The 27,220-nt window shown below is 41.3% G+C and overlaps 3 protein-coding genes across 7 annotated transcripts in view; 2 read left to right on the top strand and 1 right to left on the bottom strand.

Annotated features, from left to right (window-relative positions):
- ARL15 (ADP ribosylation factor like GTPase 15) overlaps positions 1-16,958 on the bottom strand; it is a 276,667-nt gene extending 259,709 nt beyond the window's left edge. For 2 of the 4 annotated variants that reach the window (XM_053969063.1, XM_053969067.1), the window contains exons 1-2: positions 3,673-3,692; positions 2,429-2,615 (exon numbers count right to left, since the gene is read on the bottom strand). The gene's annotated coding sequence lies outside the window, so the exon portion shown is untranslated. Of the gene's footprint in view, positions 1-2,428; positions 2,616-3,672; positions 3,693-16,889 lie in introns of those variants that run through there. The other 2 variants (XM_053969064.1, XM_053969065.1) reach the window with 2 other exon arrangements.
- On the top strand, positions 3,431-4,026 carry HSPB3 (heat shock protein family B (small) member 3). The gene is given in 2 exon segments (XM_053969078.1): positions 3,431-3,536; positions 3,539-4,026. Coding segments are annotated over 2 exon segments (594 nt in total).
- SNX18 (sorting nexin 18) overlaps positions 16,412-27,220 on the top strand; it is a 96,823-nt gene continuing 86,014 nt past the window's right edge. For both annotated transcript variants that reach the window (XM_053969056.1, XM_053969055.1), the window contains exon 1: positions 16,412-18,084. In XM_053969056.1, the coding sequence (XP_053825031.1) occupies positions 16,539-18,084 (1,546 nt within the window). In that variant the 5' untranslated portion in view covers positions 16,412-16,538. The remainder of the gene's footprint in view (positions 18,085-27,220) is intronic.

The raw sequence follows: 27,220 nt of genomic DNA, 5'->3' as shown, positions 1-27,220 counted from the left end.
ACCACTACATGTCCTTGTCAAAAATCCCTCACCACCTCCCTTGTAAGCCCTCTTTACATACTGGAAGGCCACAATAAGGTGTGTCTTGAGGCTTCTCTTCTGCAGAACGAAAAACCCCAACTCTTCCACCCCGTCTCTACAGCAGAGGTCCTCCAGCCCTGTGATCGTCTTGCTGACCCTCGTCTGGACTCACTCCCAACAGCTCTATGTCCTTTCCATGCTGAGGACCTCAGAGCTGGATGCAGCACTGCAGGCAGAGGGGCAGAATCCCCTCCCTCGACCTGCTTGCTTTGGATGTAGCCCAGGACGTGAATGAAATATTTTTTCCGCCACCCCCCTCCAAAATACTGAGAAAGTAGTTTATATCCGCGTGAAAGAGTGTAGAGCTTTCCTCTGGCGTTTCCTGCCGCAGCGCGCGCGGCCTGGCGGGGCGGGCAGGCGGGCGCAGTGTCCGCGCCAGCGCTGTCCCCGCGCTGCCGCCGCTGCCCGGCCTCACCAGGAGGTGTCGCTGTACTCCGCGGAGCCGGTGCCGCGCGCTCCCGGCCGGCCGTGCCCGCGCATCCCGGCGCCGTCCTGGAACGCGCGCGAGGCAGACGGACACCAGGGACACCGGCGGGCAGCGAGGGACGGTGCGGGTGGCCGGGCTGCCCGGCTGCTGCTTCGGAAGAGCAGCTCTGCTGTGCTTTCCCTGGGCAGCTGGCGGGCTCCTACCCGCTGGGCAGCACGGAGAGAGGCCTTCGCAGGGACGGTAATATCGGGAAACAAAACCTGAGGCACCGAACTGGTGATTTAGGACATCGATCCTGCTTCTGTTGGATCTGCTCTGAAGGTTTAAAAAGACCACGGTAATGAACTGCTATTAAAACGTATTGCTGGACCGAATCCTAGTCTAGGTATTTGAAGAGTACGGCACCATAAGGCATCAGAAGTGCCTCAGTGTTGCAGCACTGCGCCCATGTTTAAATTTGAAAGCCGAAAATCAAGGGTGTTTGCGTGTTGCACTTGGCGTATTCCCCATGTTAGCAACAAAGAGATAAGAACCATTCTGCTAATTCATGAGCCCATAGGTGACAAACTGAGAGAAGGGACTGAACAGAGGAGAGGGCAGGATGGGAAAGCAGAAACAGGCTCCATAGTTCCATTATCAAAATCTTTCTAATTTCTTGTCCTACAGAGTAGAAAGGGATCGTATAACCTTCTGCAGCATTTTGCATACAACATGAATTTAAAGGGTATTCAAAGCATCTTTCTGGCTAATTAGACCAAACAGCTTCAAGTATGCTTAACACAGACATTTGAAAGACTAACACAGCTGTTTCTGGGAATAGATACAGCTGTCCCACAGTGACTTGCAGTGAGATGGTGACTTCTGTTTTCATTTGAAGTGTAACTATGGGCAAGTGTACCTTTTTACAGAGATAATGGGAATAAAAAAAAAAATTAAAAGCTATATTCCTGTACAGTACATTTATTAATGAAGTGCAAAATTGAAGTAAAATAAGTCAGGCTATCATCACAGAATTAATTAGGGACAGCAATAGCTTTCAGGAATCTGTATAAGCATAATATCACAATTGCTTCACTTCAGGGTTAAAGTTTCCTCATCAAGTAAATAATGTGCTAGCAAAAGAGAAAACAGCTGAACAGGTAACAGGCAATGCTCCAGGCTGGTTTTAAAACTATTTTAGTCAGTCATAAATTCAGAATTGCATTTTTAAATTATTTCTGGAGGACACTAACAGGAGAAGAGCGAATAGTTAAATAAAGTACCCTAACTCTCCTTACTCACAATACTTCTCTCTCACAACACTCAATTAAACAGTTGGCCTTTAACGTAAATAATCTTGAACTTTTGAAAATTTCCTTACCTTCCAATGCAGCTTTTCTAAATTTAAAATAAACTGGCAGCTTTAAAGCTTTAATTACACATACATCTGGTAATCCTGCCCTGCTCTTAATGCAATAAAGTCAATATCTGATAAATATTGAAGTTCAGTTGCCTCTTTCTTCATTACTCCATTAGCAACCAAAGATCCTATAATAACTATGGTGATGGAACATGTAAGGACAAGGGAGAGACAGAACTCTGAAAAACAATAGCCAAACAAGAAGGAATAAAAGTATCTTATTTGATTATTGCTAGCTCTAGGGCAACTCTTACTGCACTAACAAATCAAACAAAAAAAACCTTCACCATCAATTGCCAAAACACATTCTGTTTCACATTACCAAGCTCAGCTAGAGCGATATCTAGCAAACATACTAAAATTTAGAAATTACTTTCCTTCTTTATTGTACTTTTCTCTTAGCTCCTGTTAAACAAACTATTGACCTTCTAGGCATTATCTGCCCTGCAATCACAGAATAGCAATAATGTTACAAGCCAGAGGTGGTAGAAGCTCCTTCTCTGGAGATGCTTGAAACCCACCTGGATGTGATCCTATGCAACCTGTTCTAGGTGAATCTGATTTAGTAGGGGGGTTGTTATAGATGATCTCCAGAGGTCACTTCCATTCCCAAACATTTTGTGATTCCATAATTACACCTCAGAGAGCCTTGGAGGTCATCAGTCCTGCTTTGCAGACACATGCAGTAGATGAGATCACAGGTTCAAGCTGTTAAGCAACAGAAGATGAAGGTTACTGGGAGAATGTGATAGCATTAAGGATTTAGAATTGTCTTTACTACGCTTTTTTGGGAAAATAACTCTACCCTCTTCTGGAAGATCTGAAACATGAGCTTTCATTGTAGTTTGTCTGCACTCTTGTGTCTAACTCCCTGACATGCTGAAGACGTCTCTGCTGTGTTTGTAGGTCACTAAGATTGCAAATTCAGCCCTTCAGGCTTCCCCTTTTTGGGCTGAGATGGCTCCCTCCTCCCACCAATAACATGGTGTCCTGGGGTGATCATGCCCAAATTTCACCTATGCACAGCTTCTGCAAAAATGTCCAATGCATTTGCTAACTTTACAGTTTAGCTAACCTGAATTTTGCTGCATTCCTGCTGCCAAGGTAATTAAACCTCTTCCCTTACCAGCTACATGTTTCAATTAGAATATACAATTCTAATACAGATTAGAATTAGATATACAATAGTATATCTACAGTACAATCTATAGAAATAGATATACAATTAAAAATACAGATTTTGTACTTATTACCACATATCCCTTGGAAAAACAAAAGTACTGAATTTCCATTTAAATTAAAAAATCTTTCACATTATTTGTGTAATCATTATTCATAATAATAAACAGCACAATATTGCAATAAGAAGACATGCATTAAATTTTTTCTTTTACTACTCCTGCATGAAAGACATGCATGTGTTGAAGCCACTCAAGACTGCAGCACTATAAATAGTGCTCTATTGTTAGTGGATAAAAGATTAAACAAGTCTCACAGCACTGGAACACAGGACGCCGTATTAAATGTTGAGCTCTGCGTGTTCTAAAAGTGAAAGGCGACATCAACTGATAGACTGGTCTGTGGGTAAGACACACGGCTGGGAAAAGCTCAGTCTGACTCTGCAGTTTCCAACACAGCAGGAGTAGCAGCTGATCTTTCTGCCTCAGCAATGGCAGAAGCTGTCATAAGACATTGGGTGGAAACTCCTGTACGGTACCAGGAGCAGTTTGTTGACCAAGAGCTGGAAGCACACAAACTGAACCACCTTTTATATGCTTTGCCGGGCCCTGCCACCACTGCATCGAGCGACCAAAGGTGCACCACAGAAAGCACGGCTGGGGCCAGGAAGGGCGGCCAGGAGGAGGAAAACACACACTTTCGGGTCTTGCTGGATGTTGTGCAGTTCCGCCCTGAAGATATCATTATCCAGACTTTTGAAGGCTGGCTCCTGATTAAAGCTCAGCATGGATCCAGGATGGATGAACATGGTTTCATATCCAGAAGCTTCACCAGACAATACAAATTACCTGACGGAGTGGAGAACAAAGACTTGTCTGCACTTTTCTGCCATGATGGCATTTTGGTTGTTGAAATGAAGAACTCAGTGGAAAAGAATTAGAACCATGTCTATAGTTATCGGTGAGATCATTCTTAATGTAACAAAATTATAATCATGCAATGCTGTAGGTTGTAGTAAGCATGTAGCATGTATTTATTAAAGGAAATTATTTGTATATATATTTTTCTATATGCTGACATTACTGTTTGATGTGAACTGTTATATTGCTTGCCTCCAGCTAGGAGGCACAGGTTGAAAACACAGGCTGTTCATACAGTAGCAAACTCAGGCTAGTCTCAGCAGGAGAAAAGAAATAATTTATTTGATAACGTATGTAAAATGGAGCACAGTTTTGAGTTAAGTAGCAGTAATTATATTTCTAAGGAATAAGCATTTACGAAGGAATGGACAAGTTGCCAATCTTATGGAAATTTATGTACCAAAAAATTTGTTTTCTAATTTTTGAGATTAAATTATTCTCTCTGGAAAAGCACACAAACTGAAAGATACCATCAAGAGAAAAATCCCTATTTCCATAGTTCAAGCTTCTATACAAAAGAAACTCTCAAGAGATTACTTTTTAGAAGTCTGTTGCATGTTTCAAACTATTAGAAAAAAGAATTTATTTGCTTGACGTTATTTGCTTGAAAACACAATAAATAGAAATTATACTTTCTGTCAAACTAATTTGAAAGGAAACCTTTAAAGACATTTTAGAAAACTGGTTTTGTTTAACATAACAACTGAAGGAAAAATATTTGCTTACAAAAGCACCAAATTCTTCTTTGTGAAACCTCAGTAATAAAATGACAATGCTCTTGTACAAATGCCTTTTTTCTTAAATATTTTAGGTAATCTTGTTATTTAATCAGATGAATATTTAATTGTCCATGTTCCTTGACAATTTAGGCTGAAATCCCACAAGTCTGTCTTCAAGAACAAATTTTTCTGCCAATGATAATCCCTCTCTCCCCATAGGAACACAGACTCTACATGAATCTAATTTTAAATACAGGGGCTCCCTGCTGCAGATACAGCTTTAGTTTCTGTTCCAGTGTCTCACATTTCATGAGAGTGGCGGAGATGAAAAAAGATCCACCTTCTATATCTAGTATGTGGTCTTCTCAATATTAAAAAGAAATAATGCTATGGGTTTGTAAATACTCACATATTTGAGGGTAACTGCATCTGCAAGTCGAACTGCCTCCTTTTATGTGTACTGGAGACTACTATGACTGGTGTGCTATGAATAGTAAAGGAATGTGGAATGGAAAGTGCCAAGTTAAAAACAGACTCTTTATCACAGTCATCTGCTGTTTGGACAAATCAAAAACATATTCAAATGAAATTGAATACAAATACAATTTTAGGAATACAAGAAAACTATGATGAACAAAACCTGGGCTCTCTCTGGCTGAAGCTAGAGCGTGCCTTTCGTTTCAAATTAAAATCCTAAGTTGTATGTCTGCTTTTATGAGAAAGATTTACATTTTTGTTGTTTAGACTTAAAGATATTAGAAGCCATTGGTTTTAGAAAAGTGGGTAGTACAATTTTTGTATTTTACCTATTAATTGTGCTAAAATTCACAAGAAATTTGTACAAGAAAAGCAGAATAAAGTCTGAATTGTAAATTTCCATCACATGCATATTCTTAATATACCAGAAGTCAAGAGTGTAACGTGTTCTAACAAACGAAATCAAATACAAAACATATGGCCCTGAATTTCTACTCAACCCCACACTTTTCCCTCATATTGCCTGTGTTGAATTTCCATATTGGTTTAAGATCAAACAGCAAAAAAAATCAGATCTAGATTTCTATGTCTAGGAGCTTCATCAGACAGCAATCTGGTAGAAGATGTAACATGGACTTAAGAAACTGAATTCTATATACAGGTCTGGTTTTAAACTTTACAGGCCAGCTTTATAAAAGCTGTACAAGCTTAAACCCATGGTTTCTACACTACCTTATGGCACAACTATCGGGATAGTATTCAGGATCACAAGTTAACAATCTGCTTTAGTGATTTTTGTTTACAGAGAGTTTTGTAAATTTTCTCACTTGAACTTACAAGTTATTATAGAAACTATTCTAGCTATGATTGCAGTGATGATATTCATAGCCCTATAGATGAGGAAGATGTTCTAAAAAAAAACATAACTGATTTAATTATTTCAAATTAGATCATGGTTAAGCTACTGGAAACTTGGCAATTAGACTATACAGCCAAAATCATATCATCTGCTCTATATATGTTAATACCATGGTTACACACAGGCCTGCTTATGTACACAGGCGTGCCACACAAAGCTGGATGGAGAATGTGACATCTGATTGTTCTGTATTGCAGGTCTCTCTGCATCACTCTATGCCCAAGTGTGTACTTGCTCACAATGTCATCAGTCAGGAATCACTGGAACACCTTGACCCAGACATAGCACAGATTTATCCAGCCAAACTTTACCTTCTCTTGTAGACAGATCTTTACAAAAGCCTATATCCATGCTCCTTGGTAAATAAGAACTTCCCCTGACCTGGCACCTGAGTGTTGACGTAACAGAGACCAAACTAGAGTATGGACCTGTCACTGAAATCCTGCATTTTAGCACCAAGAAGAGCATGGGAAAATGTTTCCCTGCTTTTTTTTAAGCGGTGATTAAAAAAATCTTGGATGGATGATTTTTATGTGTCTACTAGAACAATCTCAAAGTACTTGGCCGACAGTTTCTGAATAATCTGGAAAGATCTGTTCTCACATATTTTATATGATATTTTACTTTTATAATCTGATTAGAACTGAATGTCAATGTGACATAGAAAGCTGCTAATATTGCTCATGGGCAGCAGACTGAGATATTAATCAACAGCAAAGGATTTCAGCTTAAGGCAGGTTTAAGACATGCTGAGGTTAAATTAGGAACTGTGAAATTGGATGTCTATAAAATTCTGGCCCAGAATAAGTGATAAGCCTGTGCAAGCTTTGCAGACCAAGTGTTACCGAGCCTCCTCAGTTCCCAACAGTGAGGGATTACCTTTGTAACTGATCAAACTGCTCCTCCAAATGGATAAAGACGATTTAATGCATGAATGTAAGCACTGTGAAAAATGCCTTCATACAGAAGAAAATGTATCAATATGGCACTAGTCTCCAAAAAGAAGGTAAAAAAAAATCCATAAGATTCTTGTGGGCCGAAAGCCCAAAAATGCCTTTCATTGCCTTCCTGCCTTTTTATAGTTTCTGCTGCACCCAGGGCATCTGAGATCTCTCTACAGAGTTCAATACTGGTAATACAGTTAACCAAGGCTGACATGATACCCACCAGTCACTCAATAACAACTTCACTGCATCACTGGAAAACAGAAAAGGAAATCTCTGGTATATCATGGTGGTGACACTCCCACTCAGAGGGGAAGGTCTCACTTCTTACTTCATATCCAGGAATCAAAATGTCCCTTTTAAATCTGAGTAACAGTACAAGACTGGTTTTTAAAGTGAGTACAAATATTTCTGAAAATATACCTTCTGTTGTTTGGAAGAGATGAAGACCTCTGTCTTGCCAACTACCAGAGACAGTGGCTGGCCCTTCTCACCCAGAGGACAGCAGCTCAGTAGCCCTACATTGTGAACACAGAAATTAAGTCTAAAGAGTTACACCTGTACACTACATTGGAGTAGTGAGCTGGCCCCACTTGTGCTAACTCTGTGCCAGCTCCAGGTCCAGAAAACTCGGACTCTCTACTGCTGTGCTCAGACTGAAAAGTCATCCCTTATTTAAAAAAAAACTCTTGGACATTAAGAGAGACATGAGAAACATGGCACTCCAGCTCAGGACTCCCCATTCAGGTTAGTGCTAGAGTGGAGATTTCTGCTGTCTGTGCCATGGTGGGCTGCATTTTCACCAGAAATCACATCAATCTACTTTAAAAGTAACCCTCTTTAGTCACATGGTAATACTTCTGATGCCAGCCTTTTCAAGGGGCAGCAGCTTGCACAAATAGAACTGGTGCAAATAGAGAATAATTTACAGTTCCTCTCATGCTCCTTGGTGTGTTTACAGTGCTTTGGGTTGACCCTGACCCCAGTAAGCACTGGTGATGAAGCATGCCACTGCTGAGCTCTGCTACATGGCACAGAAGCTGCAGCAGGCAGGTCTGTGCATGAAGAGACAGAAAACTGTAGAACCAGGGCAGGTAGGTCTTGGCACACAGCTCTCTCAGGGAGAGCTAAAACATTCCTGTGTTACCAACACTGTTTCCAGCAAATCCACACCACAGCCCCATAGCAGCTACTGTCAAGAAAATATACTCAATCCCAAGTCAAAACCAGTACATACATATAAAGAGATTTGAAGACACAATATTTAAGCCTTCTACAATAAATATTTGATTTTTTTTTGTAAAATAAGCATTTTTAGGGGCTGAGAAAGACATTTCAAAACTACTTCAAAAAATTTTGATTGTTAATAGAAAAGGAACACGTACATGGACTGAACCCTTGGTATCCTAGGCTGAAAGAGTATCTTCAGCTACTATTTTCAGATATGTTTCTTTCCAATTGCACATCTCTTCAATTATCTTATCTATTAATTATACATTTCATCATGTAAGCAGATATATTGCATGTCAGAATCTCCAAAGGTTTCATTTGTTCTTAGCAGAGTTGGATGACATGGGGATAAAAGTGGAAGTGCCCTACCTGAACTAGCCACACCAAAATTCCTAGTCAAGTCTTCATCAGCTCAAACTGGTTTACTGAATCAGTATCAAGTAGTTAATTTGTGCTGCTGTCCCTCTCACTGGCTATGCATGGAGTTGGTTTGATCCAACAAGACTTCCTCACTCAGGTGCCAATGTGCAGCCTCCAGGGCTGGCTGGAACATTTCTCTCTACCACCATAGTATCAGGAGTAGAAGCTGGCTGCTCCTGCAGCTGATTCAGACATCCAGAGGGACCACATGAGTAGTTCTCTGTTTGTGTCTGACTTCCCACAAGAGGTAAGATGGGATCTGAGAATGTTTTTGGTTCCAGTGGCAGTAACTCCTTTATTTTTAGTTCCACTCCTCATTTTCCAGGATATGCCATTTTCCTCTCAGCCTTGGGCACAAGAGTCATCTGTTCCACAGACATCACAGTAGCACACTGGAGTAAGCACGAAGATCAGGCATGGCTTCTGTCTGTGAATAAGCTAATTTTGAATTTGGATGTTGGGTTTAAATAAGTCCAACTCTTAACTAAAAATTATTCCACTGATCATAGCTATAATGAAAAATTAATGAAGGGGAATGATTTTCAGAGCAGAGCGTGACTAATAAAAATATAATTCTTGTACTCTGTCTTACAAGGCAGACAGAAGCTCATAAGCTACCTGGTCTGGTGACAGCTGTATGCATTTTAATAGCAGTTCAATTACATTTTGCAACTTTACCACAATTACCCAAGCACTGGTGGCATGATTAGTATGTACTGTACAAGACACACCACAAATACAGTCTCTGCCTTAATGTATATATGGAGCCTCAGGACTTGATCCTGGCATGAAACTGAGAGACTCAATACAGATTAGGAGACTATGAAACAACTAAATGAAGAAATACGAACTCTAGACCCTATAACTACAGCAATATTTAACTTAAACCTTCTAGAAACCTCAGTCTGAAATGACTACAGTGTCGAGACAGATAAAGTTTCCATATTTATTTTATTCCAGATTTAAAGGTCAGAAGGATCAGTGATGATCCCTAGTGTGACACCCTGAACAGAATGCACATTATCTCACTTGATTATTTCCTCATGAAGCCAGCCCATAATATGTTTGAAAAAGAACACATATTTAAATAAGAGATCAAATCTTTATTTCAAGACTTCAGTTGATGGAAAACTCATCACACCTCTCCATCTGTTATTCAAGTGTTAATATTCATCATGGCCTACAAAGAGCAGGTTTTTCCTAGTCCCCTGAGATTTGTTCAGTGATAATTTTATCCTAAAACTAAAAGTAATACTCTGGACAGCTCTTGGGACAGTCTTTCTACTACCCTGTTTCTATGAGTTACAAAGATATAAAAGCATGATGCTTTCAATTAAACAGTCTTATTAACTACTAATAGAACACAAAGGAATTTACCAACATGAAAAACTGCAAGCATATTTTTTCCACATAGAGCAGAAATACTCATTGAATAACTTTGCATATATTTAATATCTTTGTACCTTATGGGTACCTGTATCATCATTGGCAATTTTGCCATCTTCATGTCCTATTCTTTAAACTATTTCTAGGATTCTGTTGCTTGTTGAGTAAGTCCTGACTTCCCACTGACCAGATAATTTTTAATATACTCTGAGCTTTCTCTTGTATCAATTGATATTGCTTGCTACCAACTCCTTATTTTTTCCATTTCTACTTTCACTTGCCCATTTATAACAATGTATTTTAAAATTGGATAATTCTGCTTATATGAGCACAGTTCATATTTATGGGTAACAATAAACACTCTAAATGCATACAGAACAACCAGAGACAGGTTCTGACACTGTTTCTCTTAGGAAATTATAATCTCTTAAGATTTTACTAATGGCGTGGATGCCCAATACGTCTCTGCATTGAACTCCATCCTAAAACAAATGTTCAAAACAAGGAAGCACAAGGCTACACCACCTGTGACAGGGAATTCATGTCATTCACTTCCTCACAAATACATGGCTCTAAGCAAGCACAGCAAGAACCCTCTTCACCACCTCAATATTTGCACACCTCTATGTTCTTCAAAAGACAAGCAAAACACAGAAGCTAAAACAGAGTAATATAGTGTCATTTCCAGTCATTCAGCTTCTCAGAACTCTCCATGTCTTGAGCTGACACAGACAAATGAGTAACTCCTTGGCCATCCTTTGAGTGGTCCATGTCTGCAGGCAACAACATGAACAAAATTCTTCTCCTTGAAGATAAAACAATGTAACCCAATTAATATTTATTTAATATTAATTAATATTTATTAATTAACCTTAATATAAATGCCACTGTCTCCTGATACAGAATGCACTGTACCAGCTTAAACACAAGCTCAGAGAAAATAAAAGATACTTTGATGGTCAAAATTCCACCAAAACTGGTCTGTTGCCTAAATTAGTAAGTACTTGTTCTGGTTTCCAGGCTGAGACTGAGAAGTCACTCATAAAATGCAACAATGGACAGTAAAAACTTATAAAGTAGTGTCAAGGCTCATCCATCCTGATCCATTGACATGTATAACTGAGGAGCTGCCAGTGACTAGTCCTTCACTCTGCAACCAGCCTCCACCAGGAACCTTTCTGCACTGAACAGAATAACTTCAGCCCAAGTCCTGTGGATTTTTAGAACCTATCAGTATTTATTTTCCCATAGTAAACCTCAGCGTTAACACAAGCACAGACCCTGCTATGGTCTTCTCTGCAATTTCTCTATCCTGGGTGAAGACAGGGAAATATGCATGAAAGAAATTAATGAATGCTCAATTCTTTATTCTCACTATACTATGACTTATTCATCCTATACAATGGGTTTATTGCTGGGATAACTTTACTTTCATGCCACATTTACATGGTACATGGATATAATGCGGGCCTTAACATCAGCTACCCACTTAGCTCTCAGTTTTGCTTTTTATCAAGTATTTGTTATTACTAAAGGTATTGGACTGATAAACGTAAGATTGAGATTATCCCTCAAGGACTTAGGTAGCTCAGGACAAAGTACAGCAGGCTCATTCATCCTCTTTTGCTGTCTCAGTCTTTATTCAGCAGGTAAATTCTGCCTGTGTGCATGCCCAGGGACTGGTAGTTGGCATGGGCCCATTTGTCCATAACCATGAGAAACTCAGCACCGTCAGAATGTCAACCTAGCACATATCACCCCTGCCACAGCATGGAAGAGCTGGATACATAAAGGATTTATCCTGACAGCATCCTTAGATGGTTTGCAACATTATCCCTTCAGACAGGAAATGGAGACAGACACACATTCCAAGTAATATTAAATAGAGAATGAAGAATAACTGAGTAACAGCCACCTATTATACAGACTGGGGCTTGAGATAGCTAATACATATTGCAAAGGCCAAGCAAAAACCTCAGTGTTTCTGATCAATTATGTCTAAATTTACACAACCTAGTTTGAAAAAAAAAGCAATGCAACTTTTACTTCATTCATGCTTATGATTGAAAAATATTTTGTTTTAGTCTATATCTCACTGAATTTTTTCCTAAATTTCTATTTATAGAATACTATAAAGTGTCTCCATTTCTCTTTGGTTTATGTTTTCAAGTAAGATTTTACAAAACATTTCAAATAAAATTATATTCCATCTTTCAGAAACTGAAAAAAATACCCCTAGAATAACATGTTTGTCAAATTTATTGCATTTTCTTTACTGATTTGGTAGTTCAAAGTCTTTCCTTGCCTTTAGCGTCTTAGTTCTAGCACATGAAATGTTTGAACAATTTTGTGTTTAAAATCATTTTGTGCCCTCTAGTGGCAGCCCTGCCAGGCACCCGAACTGTGCCTTTCCTGTCAGAGATTACATAAAAATGGAAGCAAAACAGTTTATTCCCCTACTAAGTGAAATTTATTATTAATCTGTATGGTTTCAAAAAATTACACTCAGTTCTAGTTATGATGAGGTAGTAACACCAGCTACAGATTTACCACAAATAGCAAAACCCCCAAAAAATCACATACACTATGTAAGCATTTAATCAAATTTGCTCTAAGAAATTATATTGATGACAACCAACCTATTTGTAGCCATTTCCTTGCATAAAGCACTATTCAGTGTATTTCCTATTAGAGCATTGTTGAATGCCCAGACACATGTTTTTTCCAGGGTCCACAGAGGAGCATCATCATAAAGAAAAGACTTACTGCCACCAAAGTTTCATCTTCTCTCATGAAAATGTATTTTGCTTTTCTTACTAAAACAGCAAAGTAATAGCATAAAGGACCAGTTACAAAATAAAAATGGAAAGATTTGACACTTTCAATGAAAAGGGGAAATATAAGCTTCCATTACATTTGAGTTCAGAGCCTCTCTTCAATTCACTTTTTCTTATTCAAGATAGATTAAAACCATACATTTTTTTAAAAAATGTTTAAATGTTTCCAAATTTTAGTCTAATTTTCTACACCTGATCAGCAAAAAAAAAAAAAAAAAAAACAAAAAACAAAAAAAAAAAAAAAAAAAAAAAAAAAAAAAAACCAAAAAAACATTCTGCTTTGAAACATCTCTTTTAGCACATATTAATGGTGTCTTGAGACAACTAACTCACATACAATGAGATATTCCATATATAGTCTTTGCTAGGCATTTGGTTTTAGTCTGGCTTTCAGCTTTACTCCCTCAAATTACAGGTCCCTAGGAACACAGTAAATAATAGACATCTTCACTGAATTACATGTTATTATTCTTTATAATAACATTCACTTTGCCTCTGAAAATTCAATTCCCAATGAAGATGGTAGAAATTCCTGACCAAGCAAAGCCTTAAGATACACACTTTGTGCAGCTAATATGCTCTAAGTCAACTATGTACCATTCTTACTTTGAAACCATTGTCTCTCCTAGCCCAAACAACAAGAAACAAAGCTCAATAAATCCAGCTCTTCTACTTGGCACTGCAGATGGTCATTGAGGACTTTGGAAGCTGTTTGGTTTTTTTTTAACATTTTAAAAATGTTTGTTAGAATGGCTTCTAATTTTGCAGGTTAGTTTTCTTGAAAATAATAATTTCTGGTTTTAAGATGTTATTTATAATATCCACAACAGAGTGCCTCAGCACTGTGGTAATCAGAGTTGGCTCACAGGTGGGAAAGAATGGAAAACATCATTTGCAACCTTTTTATTGTTCCAAATTCTCTTTGCAGTTTTGATCACTAGGAAAATAACATAGCGCACATTTTCCTTTTATATTTTTGCCTTATTGAAAGCATTAATGCTGGAAAAATCATGACTCAATGTCACATAACTTATTTTTTGTTAAAGTCTTCAGATAAAACTGAAAGATGTTAGAGAATAACTACTTTTAAAATTACACTGACATAATTAAGAAATACTATTTTCATTAGCTTTGTAGATCTTACACCTTCAAATTCTCCTGGTAGCAGTTTTTGTCCCTGTTGGACTTGACACCTTTGCTTCTGTTCATTTGAGATGCAAACATCAAGCCAACACTAACTAGAGAAAAACCAGGCCAAAAGCACTGAGGGGAGCAGGGGGAAGTAGGACAGCTGACACCTCCACCAGACCTAAGGAATTAAGAGAAATGCCCAGCTCGCAGTTGTCCCTTTGTCCTGCCCTGGCTGTGACAGCCATAGCCGGACAGGCACTGTCAGCATGACCACTTGGAGCAGGAAAATCCCATTCCTGAACCAGCTTTGCACCTGTGCAAAGCATCTGTTTGTCACTCCAAGCTGTCCAATGAGAGCAAATCTTAAATATCTATTTAAAACAAATCAAGTTGCTCAGCATCATGTCTAGTACGATTCACTTCAAGTGACAGAAAAGAATTTTGTCTACTCAGAGAAAACAACATTAATCATTAAGAACATTGAAATTTAGATGAATAGGAGTAAAAAGCTTAGGAAAGGAGTTGGATCAGGGGCAGTCAAATATATATAATGCATTAAGTAGTATAGAGAAGGCAGATCAAGGACTATTCTTCTGTAGTTTAACCAACGAAGATTCACATGAATGCACAAGGTTTCCCAGATCAAAGTTGGCAGTAACTTTGGAAGGAATATGAAGTCCCAATCACTTATCTTGATCTGCAGCAGTCAGAATTTGGGATGAAATCTAAAACCAAGATCAAACTGATCCACATCTACCTCATGTTGAGGTTTTAGTCCTTACTCTAAGTTGGCCAAGTGGGTGGACAGCAGCATGGGGCGCTGTGGGCCAGCTCCCATGGCTACCTCTTGTGTTTTGCAGAAGAGAACTGGACCTATGTCAAAGGTGCACTGACGGTGCATCAGCTGCAGGGGCAGAATGCTGACTGATGGAAAGAGAGCTGTGGTGGTTCTAAGAGCACTGACAGGTGCTGATGCAGGGTTTGAGGATCCCCTCAGGGCCTGCTGGTCAGCGGTGAGTGATGATAACCAGGCCAAGTCAGGATGTTTCTACCAGCTGCCAGCTCTCTCTCAGGAGACAGCTGATGATCCTCACCTTAGCACTGCTGTAGACACTCAGAATTGCTCTCTGTAAACTTGCTGCAAAACAAATGTGTTCCACAGGGTTTGCTACTGAGGAGCTGGTTGTGCGGTGAATTATATGTTTCTTTGGCCACTGTACTCACTAATTAAAACAGACTTCCAGATTTAAGCATTAAAGGAATTTGGGGCTAACATGCTGGACTGGGGTGAGCTGACATATTAAAAAAAGATTAAGTAGATAAACTACTATTAAGCAACAATAACAGAAAAGTACTGTGATAATATGTGAACTAATTGTGGAGAAAATGAAGGTCCAAAGTGCAAAAAGTAAACCCCAGGTATCAAACACTAAAACCAGCAATGACAGGAAACAGTGGGTCTTGTAGCATTCCAGTGAATTGCTTCCAGGTGAAGACAAATTATTTGACACAAATCTGTGAAGTAACATACTCTCTAAACTATGGCAGAGAAATAAGCAAGATATCCAGATGCTTATAGGAAAACATTAAGAACTGGGGACCAGAAACTTGGAACATGCCCTCTGAAACACTTCCTTCTAATTGCTCGTGAACAGGTAGAAATTTTGAGAGAAACTTGTACCTAGGGATCCGAAGAGAGGTAAAAGATATTAACGGGACGGGATCCATATGACTAGACAACACAGGACCAGGAGAAACAAGTGGGTAAATAACCAGGCAGGCAAAAAAAGCACCTCGACCGGACTGAGGCTGTTCCATAGAAAACCAACATCTGTGGCATGACTACATTTTTCGCGAAGGCTAAAATGCGCGTTATGCACGAGCAAAACCTGACATTCTTTTTCTCTGGACGCTGCAGGCAGCCGGAGGAGCGCCAGCAGCACCAGCGCGGCCACCGAGCACCCGCCTGGCGCGGCTCCCGCGGCGGCGGCACCGGAGCCCGGGGAGAAGACCCGAGGGCTCGGGAACCTTCCCGGCCAGATGTGGGGAAGACTGACGCGCCTTCGAGGGATCGGGAGGCGCCAGCGGCGATCGAGCGGCGGAGGCCCGGCGGGGCCGAGAGACACCGGGCCACGGGGCGCGGCGACAGCGGACACGCCCAGCGCGACCCCCGGCCGGCAGGGGGCGTAGGGAGGGGAGGGACTATCGATGGGGGCGGCCGCTCTGCGCTCGGCTGCTCCGCCCTGCCGCTCGGCTCTGGATTAGCGCAACTGGCGACGTGGGACGGCCCGGCCCGGCCCGGCCCCGCGCCCGCCGCCGGCTCCGGGAGCGGCTCCGGGAGCTGTACCGGGAGCTGTACCGGGCAGGCCGCCGACGGGACGAGAGGCCCGAGGGCGGCGGCACTCTGGTGCAGCAGCCCCGCCAGCGCAGTGAGGGGCGGCGGCCCAGGGAGCGCCCCGGGGGGCGGCGATGGCGCTGCGGGCGCGGGCGCTGTACGACTTCAGGTCGGAGAACCCGGGTGAGATCTCGCTGCGGGAGCACGAGCTGCTGAGCCTGTGCAGTGAGCAGGACATCGAAGGGTGGCTGGAGGGCGTCAACAGCCGCGGGGACCGCGGGCTCTTCCCGGCTTCTTACGTGCAGGTGATCCGCGCCCCCGCCGCCGAGCCGCCGCCGCCCGCCCGCTACGCAAACGTCCCCGTCGGCGGATTCGAGCCGCTGCCGCCCCCCGCCGCCTTCAAACCGGCGGCGCAGCAGCCTCCGCCCGAGCCCTTCCCGCCGCCCCCCGCCGGGTATCCCTTTCCGCCCTACGGCGGCTCCTACCAGCCCAGCCAGGGCAGCGATGACGACTGGGACGATGACTGGGACGACAGTTCCACGGTGGCCGACGAGCCGGGCGCCCTGGGCAGCTCCTACCCCGACTATGAGGCGGCGGGCGGCGGCGCCTCGGGCCGGTACCGCCTGTCCACCCGCTCCGAGCCGTCCCTGGGCCCCCGCGGCGCGGGGCACCCACCGGGACACCCGCACCCACCCGGCGGCGGCGGCGCCGCCAAGAGCTCGGCCACGGTGAGCCGCAATCTCAATCGATTCTCCACCTTCGTCAAGTCCGGCGGAGAGGCCTTCGTGCTGGGCGAGGCGTCGGGCTTCGTGAAGGACGGGGACAAGCTGTGCGTGGTGCTGGGCCCCAGAGGCCCCGAGTGGCAAGAGAACCCCTATCCTTTCCAGTGCTCCATCGAGGACCCCACCAAACAGACCAAATTCAAGGGCATGAAGAGCTACATCGCCTACAAGCTGGTGCCCAGCCACACCGGGCAGCAGGTGCACCGCCGCTACAAGCACTTTGACTGGCTCTACGGGCGACTAGCTGAGAAGTTCCCTGTCATCTCCGTGCCCCACTTGCCAGAGAAGCAGGCCACTGGCCGCTTTGAGGAGGACTTCATCTCTAAACGTCGCAAAGGCTTGGCATGGTGGATGGACCATATGTGCAGCCACCCTGTGCTTGCTCAGTGTGATGCCTTCCAGCACTTCCTCACCTGTCCCAGCACAGATGAGAAGGCCTGGAAACAGGGCAAGCGCAAGGCTGAAAAGGATGAAATGGTGGGTGCCAACTTTTTTCTGACCATCAGTGTCCCCACAGGCCCTGGGGCCAGCCTGGACTTGCAGGAGGTGGAAAGCCAGGTGGATGGCTTCAAAGCCTTCACCAAGAAGATGGATGAGAGTGCCCTGCAACTTAATCACACAGCCAATGAGTTTGCCCGCAAACAAGTCACTGGTTTCAAGAAAGAATACCAGAAGGTGGGGCACTCCTTCAAGTGCCTCAGTCAGGCATTTGAGCTGGACCAGCAGGCCTTTTCAGCTGGCCTCAACCAAGCCATAGCCTTCACTGCAGAAGCCTATGATGCCATCGGGGATCTCTTTGCAGATCAGCCCCGGCAGGACCTAGATCCTGTGATGGATTTGTTAGCGTTATATCAGGGGCATTTGGCCAACTTTCCAGACATCATCCATGTGCAGAAAGGTAAGACCCATCTGTGTTTTCTGAAAAAAATTAACTTTTATCTATCAGTGGTATGCAACTGATAGAGGAACCAGTGCCTAAATTTGCTTGCTGGCCTTGTGTTCAATCTTCCAGTGTTTACTCAGGTAAACTCTCACTAGAAAAACAAAAAACACATCAGTGAAATTTTTGTTTTGTGCCAAAGGCCTAAACATAGTTGGGAGTTTTGCTGATCAGAGGTTGCTGCGTTTGGCTGTGTATCTCTGAAAGCAGCCGGGTCTAACTAAACTGCCCATACATTAAAGATTATTGGGCTTGTTTACAAACCCTGGAAATCAAGTGGTATGCAAACATCTATTACTCTGAGGTATGTGAGGTATCTTAAATCTTTTGTCTATTAGGTAATGAATATGAAGTAATATGATGATGCAGGTGCTCCTGTGATTGACCGCTCTCTTCAAGGTGCACATGGAGGTGTGTGTTTTGCAGCATCAGTCTGATGAGATGTTTAAGGCTGCTGGGGCATTTTTGTTCAGCCAAGTGTCCTGTGGTGTCTGTGAAAGTAATGGTCAGCTACAGTGTTCTTAGTTGTTCAACCTTCGCCCTTATTGTCATGAACAGATGCTGGTTGCCTGTTAACCTTTCAGCATCTTTCTAGCTGGAACATGCTATCCAGGTTCAGATTGCTAGTTGTAAGGTACTTTGTGGTTTGTCAGAAAGGAAGAAGCTCAGAAATGAAAAAAAATCTGCTATATATCTAATGCCACTTGTTCAGAAAAACAGAAGTTTGTAGTACTGTATATGAGGAGATGTTGCTGTTAAATTATTGATAGTCATACATTCTTTACCACTGCAAGTAGGTAAGTCCATAATTTTTGTATTATCTTCCTTACCTGTAGTTTTCAACTCAAAGTTCAGGAGGGTGTGGGCATTTGAGCTGTAAAACAGACCAAGAGAACATCACATATGTTCTGCCGAAATGGGTATCCATAAGTTATCCCTGAAAATGCACGAGCTTTGTAGAAAATTATTTTGGAGATTAATTTCCAAGTGAATTGTCACCCAGAGCAAATCAGTCTTTTTGTCCTTGCAGGACATTCCCAGGGGTTTTGTGTCTGGAACAGTACACTAAGTTTAGTAAAAAGAGTTGGAAAAGTTTTTTCAACAGAGCAGAAAGACAGGTGTCCAAAGGTATGCATTGCTGCGAACAGCTGAGGAAAGAGAGTTGCTACAAAGTGCACAATTTGTTGTTATTTAAGAAAATAAGCTTTTCATAAAAATTGTATGCATCGAAGTCAGATTTCCATTCTCCTGTCAAATATCAAAAATTGTGAGTGGAAACTTAATCTAAATTTTATTTTGAAGAAGAAAGGGAGGTGTGAAGGTTAGCATTTGAGGAGTTTCTTTGCTATCTGCTGTGGTATTGTGTTTTGATAACAGCTTTCAAATATTTTAGATTTGGGGAGATGAGTGGCCTTGGCAATGCCTCATGTTTGGGAGCACAGCATGTTAAAGTGAGTTGTCATCTAATAGGATTATCTGTTAGCTTCTGGAAAAAAATAAAGGGACAGGTACTTGTATTATACAGAAAAATACAGCAGACTGTATATACTATTTTAATAATACATCCTCAAGCTTTAAGGTTATATGGAGGTCTTCAATGAAGTATTTTTGGAAACAAGCCTTTGAAGAGAAGATTTGGAATAATAAGATATGTGCTGAAACCATCCTTATTTCTTTTGTGGTTCTATTTGAATTTACACTTATTGAAGGTTCATGTAAATAACTAGAGCAGTGTATGAGCATGAAGTATGTAGAGTTGATTTTGAGCTAGAGCACTATCCTGGAGCAGACTGGAGAAAGCTCTCCTGCATGCAGCTATTAATGCTCCAGCACCTCTGAGCCTAGCAGTGTGTTCTCAGTATCATCCATGGAGCATACAAGTCATAGGAATATGGCAGGGGCTTGAGAGGGTGGTCTCTTGAGTGTACATGGCCATGACAGGAACTGACTTATGTGGGTTGTGTGTTGTTGTTTCTGTTACAAGAAAGCAAACTAGAGGAAAACTGAGAGTCATGTTTTGTGCTCCATATTGCTGGTTTATTACTCTTAAGGGGTACTTTTAAGAAGGTACAGCTTTTCAATGCCAATCTGTAAACTTCACATGAAAATATGAACTGTTTGGTGTTCTTGGAACATAAAGGCTTTGTTTTAAATTTGCTCTCTGGGAGAGTTGCCAGTTCTGAGAAATAATATTTCCCTATAGATTATATAAATATCTGTTTGTATAGTCAACAGCTATGAAACTGTGTTTGTGATAAGAAATAATCTGAAAAATAGAGTTGCTATGTCTTTGTTCAGGGGTTTTATTTTCTAGTGTACAAGCTCATTAAGCAGTAAAATGACACCAAAGTGCCCTTATAAGTGGCAGAAGCAGCAGCCTGACTGATACATTGTTTAAATGGCCATGCCTTCAAAATTATGAACCCTGAAATTAAGAAATTAAGAGTAGTGCTCTTTTTTTTTTTTTTTTTTTTTGCTACATAATGCAAGTATATTGGTTACTTCTGATAAAATCCAAGATCATATTCCCTTGGACCTAAGAAGGATGGAAGAACAAAGGCAGCTGTACCAGAATATGCCTTTGTCTGTGCATAGAGCTGGAGGACCATGAATGTGAGAATGATTAACTCCCAGCTCAAGCTGGTTCCTTGCAAATCTATGGGGCCTGATAGGATTCATCCAAGAATCCTCAAAGAGTGGGGTGATATCATTACAAAGCTCCTCTCATTGATTTTTGAGCAGTCTTGGAAATCCTTAGAGGTCCCAGCTGACTGGAAGCTGGCAAATGTTGTCCCAAGAAGGGCAAGAAGGAGGATTCCTTCCACAGGCCTGTCAGTCTCGTGTCAGTGCCTGGTGAAGTTATGAAGAAGCTTATTCTGGGAGGTGTTGAAAAACACCTGAAGGACAATGCAGTTCTTGGTCACATCCAGCACAGCTTCATGAGAGGAAAGTTCTGCTTATTGAGTCTTCCTTTTATGACAAGGTAATCCATACAGTTGATCAAGGGAAGCCAATTGGTGCAATCTTTTTGGATTTCCATAAAGCTTCCATTGCTCTCTCTCACTGCATCCTTCTTGACAAAACGTCCAGCTCACAGCTGGACAAACACATCATGGGATGGATCAGAACTGGCTCATGAGCTGGGCACAAAGGGTTACAGTGAAAGGAGTGACATCAGACTGGGGACCTGTCACTACGGGGGTTCCACAGACCTCCATCACCAGGCCCGTGCTCTTTGACATCTTCATACATGACTTGGACTCGGGACTGGAAGGGACACTAAGCATGTTCCCGGGTGATACAAATCTAGGAGGAGCTGTTGACTCCCTCAAGAGGAAGGAGGCCTTGCAGAGAGACCCTGACAGATCAGAGAGATGGGCAATCACCAACCGTATGAACTTCAACAAGGGCTGGTGCCAGATTCTGCACCTGCGATGGGGCAGCCCTGGATGTACAGACAGAGTGGGGAATGAGAGGCTGGACAGCAGTGCCATGGAAGGGGCCCTGGGGCTCTGGTCCATGGCAAGTTGAACATGAGCCAGCAGTGCCCTGGCAGCCAGGAGGGCCAAGGGTGTCCTGTGGGCATCAGGGACAGCATCACAGCCAGGCAAGGGAGGGGATTGTCCTGCTCTGCTCTGCTCTGGGGCAGCCTCACCTCGAGTGCTGGGGGCACTTTTGGGTGCCACAATAGAAGACATTAAACTACTAGAGAAGATCCAGAGGAGGGCCATGAGGAGGGCCATGAGGATGTTGAAGGTTCTGGAGGGGAATCCTGATGAGGAGCAACTGAGGTCACTTGGTCTGCACTGTCTGGAGGAGACTGAGAGGAGACCTCATTGCAGCCTGCAACTTCCGTGTGAGGGGAAGAGGAGGGGCAGGCACTGATATCTGTGTGACTGGTGACAGGACCCAAGGGAATGGCCTGCAGTTGTGTCAGGTGAGGTCGAAGCTGGATATTAGAAAAAGGTTCTTCACCCAGATGGTTTTTGGGCACCAGAACAGGCTCCTGAGGAAAATGGTCCAAACGCCAAGCCAGATAGATTTCAAGAAACATTTGGACAATACCCTCAGGCACCTGGTATGATTCTTGGCATGTCCCTTGTAGGGCTAAGAGTTGAACTCAGTCATACCTGTGGGTCTCTTCCTACTCGGCATATTCTGTGATTCTGTAATTTTAACTGTTTTGTCCTGTTATGCTATTGCTGTACTGCAGTTAGCTGAAGAGCTGCTGAATGTGGTTTCTAAGTGTGATTTGTGCTATGGACTGAGAACTCTGCATGTCTGAGATTTTGTTTAAAAACTTTCTTTTTGCAACTTATGCAAAAAGAGCCACAGAGATAAAAGTTCCCCTCTACGTGGACTTTTTCTTTTTCTCTAGAATTATGAACCAAAGCCACATAAGCCTTGCTGTTGCTTTGTCTGCATCTTACCAGTAAAATGTGTTAACTATTGTGGTTTTAATTGTTTTGGGATTCAGGTCTTTCAGCCTTCTCTGCTGAGGACATCATATGTGATCTGATTTGTGTCATTTATGTAAAACACATGTACCAACAGACTGTGCAAATATTTTCAAACTGTTCATTATCTTATTAATATTGTTAATTGATATTTTATTAAATGGCAATAGCTTCAATAGGAGATTTTACAAGATGCCTTTTCTTTAATCTTGAGTTCCTAGTGTGTAAGGAATTTTCTGCAGGAAGAGTTAAAGTTCCTGCTACAGAAGAGACAGACAAAGTATTTGAACATTTCTGTACCACATGCCAGTTGAGGATCAACAGGTCAATGCTTTGAGACCTTTCTTGGTTTCATATGCACCCTAGTCCAGGTCTGATGATTCATTAGATTGAGCCATACAGCAAAGAATGTGCCCAATTGTGTGCCAATTGTGTGCCCCCAAATGTGGGGTTGGAAACCCCACATTTCCATCTGGAAATACTTGGTTTGAGAGTCCAGCTGAGGCTGGCATAGAACATATCAGTACCAAGGCATACGTCCCTTACAATGACTTGTTGTTCTATAGGTCTTGTTTGGAAAACTAAGTGATTAGGGAGAACCAGTACCTGAATAGGGTAGACAATGGCAGAGTGGTGTCTCAAGCTTCTAAACATCACAATTCTTTCATGCATCTAGCCCTCAACTCCTTGTAGGTAAATGCTTCTGATGCGCATGCATGGAAGTATTCTTGGGCATATATGTGCGTTCTTTGAATGGAAGGTACATATTAGACAGATACACTTGTACACAGTTTTCTTTAGCCTCTGGCAAAACATTTGCAGAAGAGGGATGTTAAGTTCTGGAGGCTCAAAACACTAAGCTGCATTTTATCATTTTCTGTTGCAGAACTGGTGTATCATTCAATAAATACTGGTTCCGTTTTTTTAATTTTGAGAAGCAAATCAGCTTCCCAATTGTTATGGATAATACCTTCTCTTTTATGCATTTAAAGATACTTGGGGAAATACCCTAGACATTCTTGGTGAAATAATTTCTATGTATTAATTGCTAAAGCTTTGCTCAACTTGAAGCAATCTTCCTACTTCTGTAATCTTCAACACAAATGCTCACTGCAGGCCCATGCAAGTTGAGAAAATTCATGCACTTGTGGGAATTGGAGATAGTATATACTAGTATCCTAGCTCATTCTTGTCTGGCTCTCTTGTCTTCATATTTATTTAGTAGAGTAGAGAAGTTGGGGGAGTTTTGGATATTCTTCTTTCGAGTTTTGTGTTAGCAATTACTATAATTGGCCTCTTGTGATTCATAAAAGTGGAGGAAGTACTGACTAACATGCTGTTTCATCTCTGCTTTCCAGATTTCTTCTCTCTTAACATTATGATAGTAATGTTTGAGGAACTTCTGGTTATGGTTTTTACAAAAGAGACCTGTAAAAGTGGTCTAAATATTTCCTGAGACACAGGCAATTCCATTTCCTTTTCATGCCAGGATTTAAGAGAATTATTTTTAAAAATACCTGAATGACTTACTGGTTTTTGGTCACTGTTTGTGAAAAGTAAAGTAAAGCAAATAGTCTTATTTACCTGAGGCAAACTTAAATCTAGACATAGAATACATTTGCTGTGTTTTTAGAATATTGACAAATATATTTTTATATTGTTTACAAAACTGTAGATGAAAAATCTATCCAGATGGAAATGCATCAAAATTGAAAGCACCATAAAACCCAAACAGACTGAAACCTAGAACATTTTCGGCTTCCTTCTCCCTCCTCCCCCCAGGGAGAAGAAGTGGTATTTAAATTAATGAATAAATCAGCCTGGTTAATATTGGCATCTAAAACTTTATATCACAGTATAAAAACAGTGTTTTTCTCTCATGCTTACTTCCTTCTTAAATTTGTTGTGCAGAGAGGGTTTTTCTCATCACTGTTTTTCCCATTATCCACCTTGTAGGGTTTTTTTCCTCCTCTGTGCCTCAAGTGCATACACTTTGCATGGGCTTCAACTCGGGTAGCTGCTGGGTAAGAGCTAGGCATGCAATCCTAGCCAGATGACCCTTGCAGCAGTAAAAGGAGATGGGCACTTCATCTGTGTAAGAGCTTTGGTAAGAAAGGATGTACTGCTCCTGGATGTCTTCTATTTTTTTTGCCATGTCAGCCTCCCTATAGCTGTCACAGTGATGATGTAACACTGTCTGTTTGCTGCCGCATTACCCAATATTGTCTCAATATTTAGAGGTAACCTGAAGGAAATGGAACTAAAATGTGAAAGAATATTCACATTTAGAAACTGTATAAAATTATAGCTGCCTTAGTTTGTGTGAAGTCAGAGGACAGGAGTAAACAACTTAAAATTGAGCAATGGCTTTACTTGAAGAAAATTAAACAGTAAGAGAAAAAAAGAGGACTTCTGTGCTCTGTCTATATGAAAGATACATGGGTCTTCTTAATGTATGATTCTTTTTTCTCTTCCACTTCCCCACAATCTCTGTGGCTTTCTAAGGGAGTGAGATTCATGCTGTTGTGATAGATCTTTTTCCTATTACCTTTTGAAACTAGTCTGATATCATACACCTTCAGTAACAGAGAGACATTTCATGGCTACTAATACACAAGTGGCTTGGTTTTTTTCAAAACCTGCTGGTATCAGAGGAAGACTATAGCTGTTCCTTCTGTGGGAGACTACATGCATTACTGCACACCAGAAAGTCTGTCCAGTCTACCCTCTTAATTCTAACAAGGGAAGTTCTGATTGGAGCTCACACTTCTAGGTTTGACTACAGGCAGTGCATATTTAAATAAATACAAATCTTCATCAGATTTGTAGTCAGATCATAAAAAATGCCCCAATACTACTCACCACAAGCAGTAAGGCCTTATCTACTGGGAAGGCTCTGTGAGCTGCTAGGAAGTAGTAAAACAGTGAAGACACTGAATAATTAAAAATTGTATTGTAGAAGGAGGAAGTCATTCTATTTCAAAAACATAGTAATGCCTTTTGAGAGACATATGAAGAATCTATATAGGGGGATGGTTCTACGGAAGCTCTGGGTGCTTCTAGTCTGGCTGGTAGGGCTTCTGTCCAAACATGGAAGACAAGAATTGGTATACTGAAAATGGAAAGAAGCTCCCAGAGCTCTTCCAGTTCTTCGTTAGCACATTTTCAAAAATAAACAAGCTGACTAACTTTTTTAGTTTGTAAGTCACCTTTAGAACAAGGACGTGTTTCAGCCTTTCCAGCATCTTTTCATGACTTCATTGTTAGACTTTGTTTGAACAGTTAAAATGCCAAGTCTGTAAGTGTAGACTGTGTAAACTTATCCAGTTGGCACCTTATGTATTTTAAATTTCCTGGTTCAAGTAACACAGAATTTGAAAATTTTAATTGAAAAAATAGGAAATTACATTTGGCTGAGTCCCCAGACATGAGCCTTATCAGCAGATTAGAGCAAGCAAATGGCACATGCTTTCTTATGCAGTCTTGTTTGTACCTTTCATAAAAGCCATGAGGACTTAAATAAAATTGAAAAAAACTCAAACAACCCACCAACATTTAAACAATCTGTTCAGTTCTTGCCAGTGGCTTTGGTTTGTTATTGTAGCAGAACAGGAAGAAGTGTGATGTTTTCAGCCTTTGTTTTAAGTAGGTACACATCATGGGTGGACAACTTCTGTAATCATAATGTAATCATGCTTTTTATGCCTACATGGAGTTCATTCATTAAAAATGTGAAAAGCAGGTTCATCCTGTGATTCGGAGTTTACGTTACTTTGTTGTCCCATGGTAAAAGCAACTCTACTATTCTGATTTTTTTTTAGAATGTTTGTGATTTTGAACCTTTATATGCATGAATAGCTATGCTGCCTAGTTAGCAGTATCCTAAAGAAGCTTTTCTGTTAAATAATGTGAGTATAGCATTATATTATAATTTTCACATGTTCTGCTTTTGTATTATATAACATATTTTAATTGGTTGCATTAATTATGCCTTACCTTGAATATTTTTTTTCTGCAACAGGAATTCTACCTCTTTTTTGTTCTTACAGAGAAACTGCAACATTCAGATATCTAGGAGAGGGCAATTAAAGGGTACTAGGATAACATAAACCAGTATCTGCATTTCATTTGCATCTTGACTCTTTTATATGAATTTATGTTTAACTGCCCACACATGTTTTATTTGCTCATCTTAGGACAGGAGTGGAATTAAACAGGTGATAATGGACAAGCAGACACTTGTATTTGTTGTTCTTTGCTTCTCTTTTAGCCTTAGCAGAAAACAACATCCAAAAGCAGGTGTTTCACTCTGCCCCAATAAAGCAGTGATGTAAGAGTCAGTGGAACTTGCATTTATACTTACTTCTCTCAGTAATAGTTGGATGTTGATACACAGTGTTATCTGTGTTCCCCTGTCCCTCCACATCCCATGAATCTTTTAAAATTTTGAAAGAAGTGAGCATTTAATATAATAGTGCTTAAATCCATTTTGGAGAGGAGGAGAAGGAGGAGTCATTTCTACTCATTTGTTATTAACCATTTCTACTGAAAGTTAATTTATTTTATCCATAGACAGCATAATTTCTGATGGTTCTTGTCTTGAAGTCAGCAGTATGAACAGGGCCTTTACAAAAGCT

The sequence above is a fragment of the Vidua chalybeata genome, chromosome Z (assembly GCF_026979565.1).
Source record: "Vidua chalybeata isolate OUT-0048 chromosome Z, bVidCha1 merged haplotype, whole genome shotgun sequence".
Classification (NCBI taxonomy): domain Eukaryota; kingdom Metazoa; phylum Chordata; class Aves; order Passeriformes; family Viduidae; genus Vidua; species Vidua chalybeata.
The sequence above is the reverse complement of the archived record's forward strand: the minus strand, read 5'-3'. Positions and strand labels throughout refer to the sequence as shown.